This window comes from Ambystoma mexicanum, chromosome 11 (genome assembly GCF_040938575.1).
Source record: "Ambystoma mexicanum isolate Mex_15411 chromosome 11, UKY_AmexF1_1, whole genome shotgun sequence".
Lineage (NCBI taxonomy): Eukaryota > Metazoa > Chordata > Amphibia > Caudata > Ambystomatidae > Ambystoma > Ambystoma mexicanum.
Window position 1 is genome coordinate 684580016 of NC_090934.1, and position 12367 is coordinate 684592382.

At 50.9% G+C, this 12367-nt stretch overlaps 1 protein-coding gene across 3 annotated transcripts in view; it reads left to right on the plus strand.

Annotated features, from left to right (window-relative positions):
- DNAJC24 (DnaJ heat shock protein family (Hsp40) member C24) overlaps positions 1–12367 on the plus strand; it is a 507623-nt gene that overhangs the window by 125737 nt on the left and 369519 nt on the right. For all 3 annotated transcript variants that reach the window (XM_069623542.1, XM_069623544.1, XM_069623543.1), the window contains exon 2: positions 747–884. In XM_069623542.1, the coding sequence (XP_069479643.1) occupies positions 777–884 (108 nt within the window). In that variant the 5' untranslated portion in view covers positions 747–776. The remainder of the gene's footprint in view (positions 1–746; positions 885–12367) is intronic.

Consider the following 12367-nt stretch of genomic DNA (forward strand, 5'->3'; position numbering starts at 1 on the left):
TGTGTGTGGCAGTTGCAGAGTCAAATGCAAATAAACATACAATGATGGACTGAAGACCTTGCAATATCTCTAAACCATTCACGTTTTTTACTGAGCTTAGTCACATCAATGAGAACTCAGTGCTACTGTGCTGTAGGCCTCCCTGATTGGGTAGGATATTTCTAGACATGTGACGAATGGTGAGTAGACATATTCTACTAACAAATAGATGTTAAATGTTACGTTTTTGTTGTCAGTCTACTTTTATTATCTACACATAATGTGCCTTGCAATGCACCATTTGGACCTTTATTTGTACATTTTCTTGGGAGGAAATTACCCTAACCCCTCCTCAGCGGGGTCATTCTCTCACACAATGTTCGTTTGCAGGGTGTAATATACGGTGACTTTAAAATAAAGAGTCCATGGCCACTTTTTGGTTCCCAGTCCACCTCTAATTGTAGATGAGATCAAACAGCCTAATCTGCCCCTTGAATAGTTGGTGTTGTGTTGGTCTATTTTTATACTGAGCAAGACAAAAGCTGTCTAAGCTAAGCCAAAAGATAGACCGATTCACTCGGATTTGTACAGTATTATATGCTATTCGGTTTGTTTTCGAACGAAAGCATGTAATAATAATACTACTTTTACAGGTACTTGGCAGCCTGTGTGAAGTTTTTAAATGATGTGGATTTGTAAGTATTGTATTTATTCAGTGCTTGATTTACAAAGGTGTATAACAAATTCTATAAAATTGTGTCCTAAAGTGTCAAAGAACCTGAGAAGCGAGTCTGAAGATGGCTACTGGGAGATTGGTACAAAAGGACTGGTATAGCATGTTGGGTGCCAAGTCTACAGACAGCCTGACAGAACTAAAACAGAAGTATCAGAAACTAGCAATTAAGGTAAGTGGACATTTATCTAAAATAATCCAGAAGTAAACTAAATATTACCAACCTCTGATCCTTTTCTATCCCACCAGCATGCTTTTCCCACCTGATAGACATTCAAGGACATGGTGCCTGATGCTTCTTATCGAATAGCCCTGCATTTGTGCCACAAAATGACTGAACATGAACACAACTCCCAAAAAAAAAGCAAAGATGAGTACATTGTGAATGTCGCTCCTGTGAAAAACCAGATGGTGTTTCACACACAAGTCTCCAGGGATTCCGTATTCCGGTGGCCCGTGAAGGGCCATCGCCTTTGGATCTCGACACTGGGGGGGGGGGCACGTGAGGGAGGATCACCTGGGTAGTGGGATCTCAGGGAGTGGACAGGAGCACACGATGGTGAGATATGGTATACGCCTCTTCCAGTAATCCATCCAACCCATATCCCTGTTTTATTTTATGGGAAACTACAACTCCTATAATTCCTCCCTAGTGCACATTGACACTACTACTGATCCGAGGAAGATGAGAAATGAGGCTAGTAGGATTGCCTCCACTGACTTACAATGGCTCTGCCCCTCTAATGAGATAAGGCAGAGTCAGGCACATAGTACATATTACATACAACTGACACTTGTTAACACTCATTGTCAGGATAAAAGGTGGCATGCACAAGCACACTCTGTGCGAGGCTGGGGGCGAAAAGGAACAGCTTTTACGGGGCAGATGCGTACCAGGCTGTGGAATGTAGAAGGCCAAGGGGCTAATCGACTGCTGCGAAGAGCGAGCAAAAGTCCAGCTGGAATGCTATCTGTTAGGGAGAATTCTGAAAAATGTACTAATTCCTCTCTACCTTAGAGACACCCAGCTCTTTTGCTGAACTTTGGGACTTTGTACTTTTAATTCTTATTGTTTTCTGTGTTTTTCTTTTGGTTATAAAGTCTAGCCAACTCCATAGGCATCATCTTTTGCAATTGTGTCACACAGCACCCTCAGTGCAGTGACACAGGGAAGCCTTTCAGGCTTTCCCAAGGTTTAACTACCTTCTCTGGGATAAACTACTGTTTCCCAGAGTAAGTAAAGTGAAATTGACTTTACTAGTCTTTTAAATTCCTAGACCCAGCACACCCTATCTTACAACAGAGTGCTGAGGGGGTTGCTTAGTATCCCCTGTGTCTAGATACTCATGTAGCTGTTAAATGCTACCCTTTCCTCTCAGAATGGCTGGTTGCAGTGGTTTTACAAGAAACTACCATGATTTTTCCCGGCCGTGAACTGTCCGCAGCTCCGGTAACATTAAATCGCAGGAGCCATGTTTTTCAAGATGACGTCTGAGCCCCCTTTGTTAAAACAGGTCCTAGTCTTCTTTTTTTGCCATTTCTTTGTGGAAAGGTCCTTCTACAGTTATTCTCTGTGCGCCAAACCAGGTTTGGTCTCTTTGTTCATTTGCCTTTGGCGGGTTCAGGAGTGAAGACCGCAGGAAGTGAGGGAGGTGCCCGAAACTCCCTGTGCTTAGTCTCCTAGGAGACCCAAATGCACTCAGTGGTGATTGGCCGGCTGAATGTCCAGCAAGGACAGCCACCCTACTGGGTGAGTGACAGCTAGGCTGGAATGAATGGGAGAGAACTGAATAAAAGGCGAGTTTCTTGGCTTGGAAGGCAGAGTCGACCACTGGACGAAGGAACCGAAGAAGAGCTTGAAGAGGATGCCTGCTGCAACTCCTGGACCATTGGTTTGCCTGGTGAAGCCCTGCTGCAGGCCCGAATCACCAAGTTCGCATCGACAGAGAAGACCTGCAAAGGACCAATTAACTCCAAAGTAAGCCACATGGACACCCATCTTGGAGCTGGTTGAATTTCCTCAGAGTTGCTGCAGGAAACCGAAGGACCAGGGAGAGGGAAACCAGCTTGTGTGCGTTAGTTACAGCCACCGGAATTGAGGTTTGCCAGTTGCGAGCTTTTGACCAGTCTCAGTGCAGTGCAGGAGTCCCCCGACGTCCTCCCTTTTGTCCCCACGACTGAGGCCCATGAACCGTGAGATCTGAAGGAACTGCCAGGAACAGAAGTCATCAGCTGCCTCTTTTTCTTCATTGTCAGGTACTGTGAATCAAAACTGAGAGAAATTACCTCTTGCAGTGAAAGTGCTTGAAACATTTGCAACTCACAAGCCTAATCAGCCTGTAACCTACATATGGTTATTCTTTTTACAAACTACTTCTGAGAACTTGTGCAGAGACTTTACTGTTTACTTACCAGAACCGCTTTATCCTATCCAAGACTTTAGCCCATTGACTTTGGCCTAGCCTATTCAATTGAATTGACTCTTCTGGTGAACTCATAGTACTTGCACTAAGAATAATTGTAGTCTTTTATGTTCTGATAACCTTTACCTTTTACTCCTCGTTTGAAAAGTATTGAAGTATATTTGTGTGTTATTATAGTGCCTCCTTCTAATGAATGTTTTATAACTGACTGATAAATTAATAAGTATTTATCCAAGAAACCTTGAGTGTAAGAGTTTATTTGAACACCTGTGATTGTAGACCTCGTGTAACATCATTACTGCTCACATTCCCCTCTTGAGATAAGCCTGGCTGCTCAGCCCCGCTACCAAAACTGTGTTGGTTTGCTTACACCTGTAGTCATAGTTGTGTGTAGTGTTCCCACACGGTACTGCATACAACTTTGCCTAACACTATCCTTCCAGGGAGCCGTAAGCGTTGCATGTCTAAACAGAGGGAAGTGGAAAGGACAGACCTTCAAAGCGCTTCCAACCAGCCCGCTATCCTCCCGGGTGAACGACGGAGTTGGGGAGGAAACAAGTAGGCGCTGGTAGTAGGGAGCGGCACAGACCAGAGAGGAGGAAAGCAGGAAGACAAGCTGAGCGTGTGCAGAACCAACAGCGACCTGATACCCTGGGAAGTACCAGTAGCACTCCCAAGTGAAGATACAGTTAGCGGTAGTTGGGGGGGCGGGAGGAGGGAAGCTTGATGGGGTCGAGGGAGCCCAAAGAGTCCATTATTCCTCGGGAGTGAACTCCCTGATCACAGTAGTGGTACCCAAAGAACCTATGAAGTGATATCCTTCATCACAGCAGTGATACCAAAAGAAGCAAGTGTCAATTAGTCCTCGGTGGTGATGCCACCTCATTACAGTACTGATACCAAGAGAACCAAGAGTCAAGTATTCCTCAGGAGTGAATTCCCCTGTCACAGTGGTGACACGCAAAACCATAAATCTCAAGAGTGCCTCGGGAGTAAACTCCCTCGTCACAGTGGGAAACTCCACTTCTCCAGCATGGGGTCTGGCATGGATTCACATGCTCATGAATATTCCCCGTCGTCAGGCTGGGAATCCTCGGTAAAGAAAAATCAGTATCAGTTTCGTTTCTGATCTGTCTTTCGTAGTAGTAACCAATCACTGATCTCTGCGTCATACTGACCACAGCCAATGACTGCCCTCTCCCTAAGCCCCGCCTCTGGCAGCCATCTTCAGATTTTTACCGCACGTTCAAGTGTTGGGAGTCCTCGTGCTTAGCTCTCGAGCTTTTACTGCGTGTTTCGCGCTTTTTCAGGTGAATTTTCTCATTTTTTCGGTTAATCGAGCCTCAAGCTCCACCGTTTCTACTCCCGTTAACGGCTACCCGTTGCAGGAATTTCCTACGCCCCTCAAGGGTGAAGATTTCATCGAATCAACTTCTTGGAGGATTCCAGAAGATTCGCGGCCTACTTCGAGATGGCCCAGGACGCGAGTTCGTCACCCGGACCCAAGCTGTTTCGCAGATGCCCTGGATGCGGGCTGCAGAATGTGTTTAAGGAGGACGAACATTTGCGATGCCTCCATTGTCTTCATGGGGACAAGACTCATGTAGAGAAGGACTGCCAGTTCTGCAAGAACTTGTCCGAGCGGACCATGAGGGACCGTCGATCCCGTCTCGCCAGCTGGTTGGAGAAGAGCTCAACGGGTGAGAAGAAGAAGAAAGGGTCCAAGCGGGCTTCTAAGTCTTGTGCGGGCGCCCTGGCGACGGGGGCCCAACACCAGGCCAAGCGCCGCGAGTCCGCTGGCTCCGGGAGCGCCGAAAGGTCGGGCTCTTCGGTCGCCAGGCAGGGCGCGCCTTCCCCGGCACCGTCAACCGCAAGCCAGCGCTCAGGTTCGGGGAAGAGGAAGTCCGAGACCCCGGGTAAGCTTCGGGAGAAGCCCTGTCCAATCTCGGAAGAGGGGGAGCGAGGCGTTGCCCCTCCCCTAAGGAGAAGGCCCGGGACGCACCTAAGGTGGTGAAGGCCCCTACCCAGCAGGCAAAGGCCTCCATCGAGGCGATCGCGACGACTCTGGCCAAGCCGGCAGAGACCCCGCCAGCGGAGACTGCCTCCGGGACTAGAGTTTCCCTGCCGCCAAGGAGGGAATCCTCTTTTCAGCCCATCGTCATGGCCACCATGATGGAAGAAGCGAGGGGGGGCACGGTAGCCTCCTCGAGCTCGGAGTCAGCCTCGGAGGAGGAACTGACCGAGGCCGTGAGGAATCTCGAAGTCCAATTCGAGAAGGTTCGATCCCGTAAGGAAGATCCTCGGGAGATAACCGAGGAAGACGACGATGGCGAGGAAGAGCAGCCTTCCCTTCCGGCGCAGCCGGAACCTAGGCCTCAGGATAGCTCGGTGGCCATTTTGTCTGCGATCCAGTCCTTATGCTCTGAGATAAGGACGAGATTACCACGCCCCAGGCCGGAGGACCCGCAACCTGGCCCGAAGGTTTCCTCTATCAGCGCCGGGAGGCCAAGAGGAAGACTGTCATCGCGGTGCCTCTAATCGATGACATCTGGGAGAAGGGCCTGTCGGTTCTCAAGAACCCCTCCACGGCACCAGCCAAACGGGACCAGTACGAGAAGAAGTACCGGGTCCCCGAAACCGCTCCCCTGTGCCTCAGGGCCCAGCCAACTCCAGACTCGGTCGTCTCGGCGGCAACGAAGAAGAAAGCAGCGGGGTCAGGAGCCTCGACGTCGAATTCCCCGCCGGATGGCGGGGGAAAGAAGTTGGACGCCATGGGGCGGCGGGTCATTTCGTTGGCGGCGACGACGATCAAAGCGGCCAACGCCCTGGCGATCGAGGCCCGTTACAACAGGGAGCTCTGGTTGCAGCTGGCCCCCATATTGGACTTCCTACCGGATGATAAGAGGTCCGAGGCCCTGGAAATACTTCAAGAAGGCGAGGTGGCGTCGGACCACGCCATAACGGTGGCAACCGATATTGCCGATACCGGGTTCCGCCAGCTGGGCAACGGTGTTTGCCTACGATGACGGGGTTGGCTCCGGGCGACCGACTTCCGTCAGGACGTCCAGACCAGGGTGTTGGACATGCCGTTCGACGGCAGCTACTTGTTCGGGAAAGCGGTGGACGAATCCCTCCAAGCCATAAAGACGGACACGGAGACGGCCCGCGCCCTAGGAGCCCTTCAGCAACGACTGCCCTTTCGGAGCTCCGGAGGCAGACAGGGTGCCTCCAAGGGATCCAGCGGTGGCTCGTCGTCCTACCGCCAGGCGGCACGCTCCTCATCTCCGGAGGCCTACAGGAGTCGCGGCAAGCAGGGAGCGCCTCGCCGCCGTCGGCAAGGTGGCCAGGGCGGCAAGGCCACCACCTCCAAGCAGGACTGAACCGGCCGTGGCCTCGGGCCCCCACCGAAGCACCCCGGTGGGAGGCCGGCTGACGAAGTTCGTCGGCGTGTGGAAGTCCATCTCCACCGACCGTTGGGTGCTGGATACCCTAGCAAGAGGACACTCTATCGAATTCCTGAAGAAGTGCCCTCACGTTCCACCTGTGGCCAGGAAGGAAAATCACGTCCCGCAACTGCTGTTGGAAGTACGGGCGATGCTCAGGAAAGGCACCATCGAGCTTGTCCCGAAGAGGCTCCGGGGCTCCGGGGTGTACTCAAGGTACTTCCTCGTCAGGAAGAAGACGGGCGGCTGGCGCCCCATCCTGGACCTTCGTCGTTTGAACAAATACATCAGGTCACAAAAGTTCAGGATGGTCACCCTCCAGCACGTGCTGGGACAGCTGGAGGAAGGTGACTTTCTATCGTCGTTAGACCTGGAGGATGCTTACTTCCATGTTCCCATCCTCAAAAGTCACTGAAAGTTCCTCAGGTTCGTCGTCTAGGGACGCCACTACCAATTCAGAGCACTGCCGTTCGGATTGAAGTCGGCCCCCAGGGTCTTTACCAAGTGCCTAGCACCTGTGGCGGCGCGGCTGCGCCTGCAGGGGATTCACGTCTACCCCTACCTGGACGACTGGCTCATCCGCTCAAGGACGAGGGAACTCGCCATCGAACACACTGCAAGCACCGTCCTGCTACTCACAGACCTGGGATTCGCCATAAATTAACCAAAGTCCCATCTGGTGCTGTCGCAGGTGGCCCTGTTTCTGGGAGCGAAGCTCGATACAGTGAGGCGCCTGGCGGCACCGTCGGAAGAACGGACGAAGACCATTCTAGGCAAAGTGCAGCGTCTGCGAGCCACGGACGTGGCCAGGGTGAGGTCCATCAAGTCACTCCTGGGGATGATGTCCTCTTGCATCTACCTGGTGCGCCTCTGCAGACTACGGATGCGCCCTCTTCAAGAATTTCTCGACGCCCGTTGGATGCAGGCGACGGGCACCTTCGAAGACAGGGTCACCCTCAACAAGGTGTTCCGGCGGGCGATTCTGTGGTGGGGCGTTCGAGCGCACCTCACGACGGGCAAGGACTTTCAGACGCCGGCGTACCAGGAGACGGTGACGACGGACGCCTCCCTGGAAGGCTGGGGCGCCCACACCGGAGATTTCAACACAAGAGGCCTCTGGCTCCCGGAGGAGAGGCTACTGCACATCAACGTCCTGGAACTCCGAGCCGTGTTCTGGGCTCTCAAATCGTTCCTCCCGTCGCTCAAGGGCAAGGTGGTGCGGATCTTCACGGACAACACCACGACAATGATTTACATACGGAAGCAGGGAGGCACCAGATCCCCAGCCCTATCCAAGGAGGCACAGGATCTGTGGCACTGGGCGGTCGCCCAGGGGATGTTCCTGGTTCCCTTCCACCTGGCAGGAGAAAGAACCACCATTGCCGACGCGCTCAGCAGGGAGCTGCGTGCGTGTCACGAGTGGGAACTGCGCCAGGATCAGGTGGATCAACTCTTCCGACGATGGGGCAAACCTCAAATCGACCTGTTCGCAACAGCGACGACCTCGAAGTGCAAGAGGTTCGCCAGCAGGTTTCCCCAGCCGAGAAGCATGGGCGATGCGTTCTCGTTCCCCTGGGATGGCCTATACCTGTATGCGTTCCCTCCGTTGCCGTTGCTGCTTCGACTCGTCAACCAGCTCAAGAGGTCCCGGTGCAGGATGATCCTTGTCGCACCGGCGTGGCCGAGGCAGATCTGGTTCCCGGACCTTCTGGACTTGTCAACGTCCCCTCCCATCAAGCTGTCGGCGGACGCAGACCTTCTCTCCAGAGAAGGAAGCGCCATCTTCCACCACGACCCGGCGTCGCTGAACCTGCAGGGTTGGCTCCTGCAGCGCTAGAGTTTGGAGGCTACGATATACCGGCCGATTGCAGAGAGGTTCTTGCAAAGGCCAGGGCGTCCTCGACTCTCAAATGCTACGGTCATAAGTGGAAGAGGTTCTCTATCTGGTGCCGAGCACAGAAGATAAACCCCCTACGGATTACGGCCCCTCAAGTGCTGCCGTACCTGCTATCGCTGGCAAAGGCTAGGCTAGCCCATGCCTCCATTAAGATTAATCTGGCGGCGATCTCCAGATATACCAGAACCACAGGACGGACGTCCCTATGGTCCCATCGACTGGTAAAAGAGTTTATGGAAGGACTGTTCCGGTCGTTCCCGCCGGTGAAGGCCCCGGCGTGGGAACTTAAAGTGGTGCTGACCAGGCTCATGGGGCCCCCATTCGAGCCGATGCACTCCGCACCGATGAAGTTTGTGTTGTGGAAGACTGCATTCCTGGTGTCCATTACCTCTGCACGACGAGTGGGAGAGATCCAGGCCCTATCCTGCAAAGCACCGTACTTGACTTTCCATGCCTCGAGGGCGGTGCTTAGGACGCACTCCTCCTTTATGCCCAAGGTGCCGTCGGACTTCCATCTTAACGAGCCACTGGTGTTAACTATTTTCTTCCCGTCTCCTTCGTCGCCGGCCGAGAGGACTTTGCACTCGCTGGATGTGGCTAGAGCGCTGAAGTTCTATGTGGACCGCACAAAGAGTTTTCAGAGGACATCACAGCTATTCGTGAACTTTGGACCTGTGAATCAAGGGAAGGCTCTCTCGAAGTCTTCTATTTCCAGATGTCTATCCGGCTGCATCATGCACTGCCACCGGTTGGCTAACCGACCGCTGCCAGGCCGTCCGAGAGCCCATTCGACCAGAGCTATCGCTGCTACTACGGCGTTCTTATCTGGTGTGCCCCTGCTGGACATCTGCAGGGCTGCTACGTGGAAGTCGACGCACACCTTCACGAGATTCTACTGCGTCGATCGGGATTCCAGGGTGGAGTCCAGGGTCGGCCAAGCAGTGCTGCGCAACCTGTTCGCTTAAGGTGAGCCTGGTGAGGAGGTAAGAGATGCTTAATGTTGAGTTTTTTGTATTGCTTAATGTTGAGCCTTTTGCCACCTCCCGTGGTTGTGCATGTGTGTACTGCTATGTATTCTTATATTCATGAGCATGTGAATCCATGCCAGACCCCATGCTGGAGAAGGAACAAGTTACTTACCTGTAACTGTTGTTCTCCAGCATGGGTCTGGCATGGATTCACATGCGAACCCTCCCGCCTACCCCTCTGCGGCTCTTCACTTGGTCATACTGCCACTTCACGTGCTACCAAATCTGAAGATGGCTGCCAGAGGCGGGGTTTAGGGAGAGGTCAGTCATTGTCTGTGGTCAGTATGACGCAGAGATCAGTCATTGGTTACTACTACGAAAGACAGATCAGAAACGAAACTGATACTGATTTTTCTTTACCGAGGATTCCCAGCCTGACGACGGGGAATATTCATGAGCATGTGAATCCATGCCAGACCCATGCTGGAGAACAACAGTTACAGGTAAGTAACTTGTTCCATATGTGAAAAATGCCAAAAGGACAAAGAACTGTCAGGAAGTAATCTCCCTAACAGTCGAGATAGAAGAAGTCCTGATAAAGTATCGGCAATAAGAAGAGTGGATAAATCCCTAACACCATTGTTCACAACGCCTTGGGAGGAAGTAATGAGACATCCGAAGACTTATGCAAAGGCCTGTCCAGTCTCCAAAACTCTTTCAGCTAGACCAGGAGCAGGGATTCATTCTCCTGGTCTAAGCGTATTTGGTAAACATAAATAATCCTGATAAAGTACCAGCAATAAGAAGAAGAATTGATAAAGCCTAATTCTGCTGTTTGCAAATGCTTGCGAGGAAGTGAAGAAACTTCTAAAAAGTTGTACAAAGAACTATCAAAAGACAGTCTCCAAACCTCTTCCAGACAGACAAGGAGAAGAGAGAAATTCTACTGGTCTAGGTATATTTAGTAAATCGGACCATATTTGAAGAGACTGCTGTTAATTCGGCCCAGGACTGGATTATTTCACCAGGAGAAGGGAGACATTCTCCTGTTGGCTTGGATAAGATGTTCATTGAAACCTTTGTTTCTTGGTTTATTTGTTAGTGGTTGGGATAAAGTAGTTGGTTTGGACAGAGGACGGTATATTGGTTTTTGACTTCCATCCTGACGAGCACCCAGGTTATTCTAGGTTGAGGTAGAGAAATCCGCTCTAGAAAAGGGAGAGAAGAGATTAATTTCTTTATTTGAATAAGAGTATAGCCAAAATGATACCACCTTGTCAGCCTCCTTACTCCATCTCGCACAACACCCACCCCCACATACCTTAAACCTCCCCCTTGTTGACCTATTTCTTTACATGTTGGTATTTTCACTAAATGGCAATCGCTAATGTAATGCTCTCTAGTATACAGCCCCTCCCCCAATTCGCCAACAATAAACAGGCTATTTATAATCGAAGTTGAAAAAAAATGTGGCCCCCTTATTTTATGCAGGGGAAGTCACAATCGGGTACATACATGTTGAGAACTTATGTACACAGTTGGAGTTGGCCTGCCTGTAACAGTCGCACTAAATGTAATAAACACATTCAGTCACACAATTCAGTTAACATGTACATATAATTAGTTTCGTTATAATCACTCAGCAGGTTTAAAACATTTTATTTTCTCCAGTATCTAAAAAGTATTTGTACCAGAGAACATTTTGCATGTCTATCAATATTCTCATTCAAAAGGAATCCACCCCGCCACAGTGTAAATATGGTGCCAAGTATTATGTGAGGCGGACAACTATGTGAAAGTTTTTTAAAAGATGCCATTATATGAACTGAAAAGGTTTGATAAATGCCTCACTATCCCTACCCTGACAATGATTTCCCTGCCTATCAAAATAAGCTAAAGGGAACACTCTGTTCCTCAACTTGTGCATACAGCAAACTTAATCAGGAAATGTATGGCAATTCAATTATATTCAAGACCTGATAACTGTACCTTCTTATAATCTGGTTAAATTCCCCTTTCCCAGATTCAAACAGGAGTTCAAATAACAGTTCAAAAGGATAAGGGAATTCCGTCTTGTAACTATAATATATTTGTAACGCGCCTATACACAAGTGTTTCAAGGCGCATCGAGGCAAGGAAGGGGGAACAGAGGGAGGACAGAGACAACCATCTTACTAGGCCAAGTGACACTGTGATCATGCAAGTGCAGGGGAGGGTGGGAGGGGAAAAGTGTCAGGGGAAAGGGGAGGGGGCAGTGCTGTACATGGGATCAAAACAATAACGAAGTGCAGCTAGCAGGTGGTAGGTATAAGGGTAAGTGCAAAGAGCAGGTGTCCAAAAGTGCAGGTAGGGGGGCTGTAGGGTTACAGATGCAGACTCAAGTGCAAGGGTTGATGGGAGGCATTGCGGGTGTGCAACTTGGCGGGCAGGGACCTGTGCCCAAAACCAGAGGGTAGCCAAGTGACCAGTGCAGTATCAGAGAGGAAATCAGTAAAGGAAAGGAAGAGAGAGGAAGAGAGAAGGCAGAAGTAAAGAAGATCTTGAGGTGCTTCCAGAACTGGAGATGGTTCTCCTCAAGTTTCAGAGAGACAGGGAGACTGTTCCAGAGGGAGGCCCCAGCCGAAGAAAGAGATCTACCACCAACTCGTTGCTTGGAGAAGCGACTGACCCTGAGGGACATGGAGGTGGAGGAGCGAAGAGCTTGAGTAGGAAGGTATTTACGAAGAGAGAGTTGGAGGGTTTGAGGCCACGGGCACCAGAAGGCCTTGTAGACAATGCAGAGGGTCTTGAACGTAATCCCTGCAGCCACTGGGAGCCAATGCAGACATTTCAGAGCTCTGGAGAGATACGATCCCTGGGCTTGAGGCCAAGGACATGTCTTGCATCCCTGTTCTGGATGAGTTTGGGCAGAGAGTAGAAGCAGG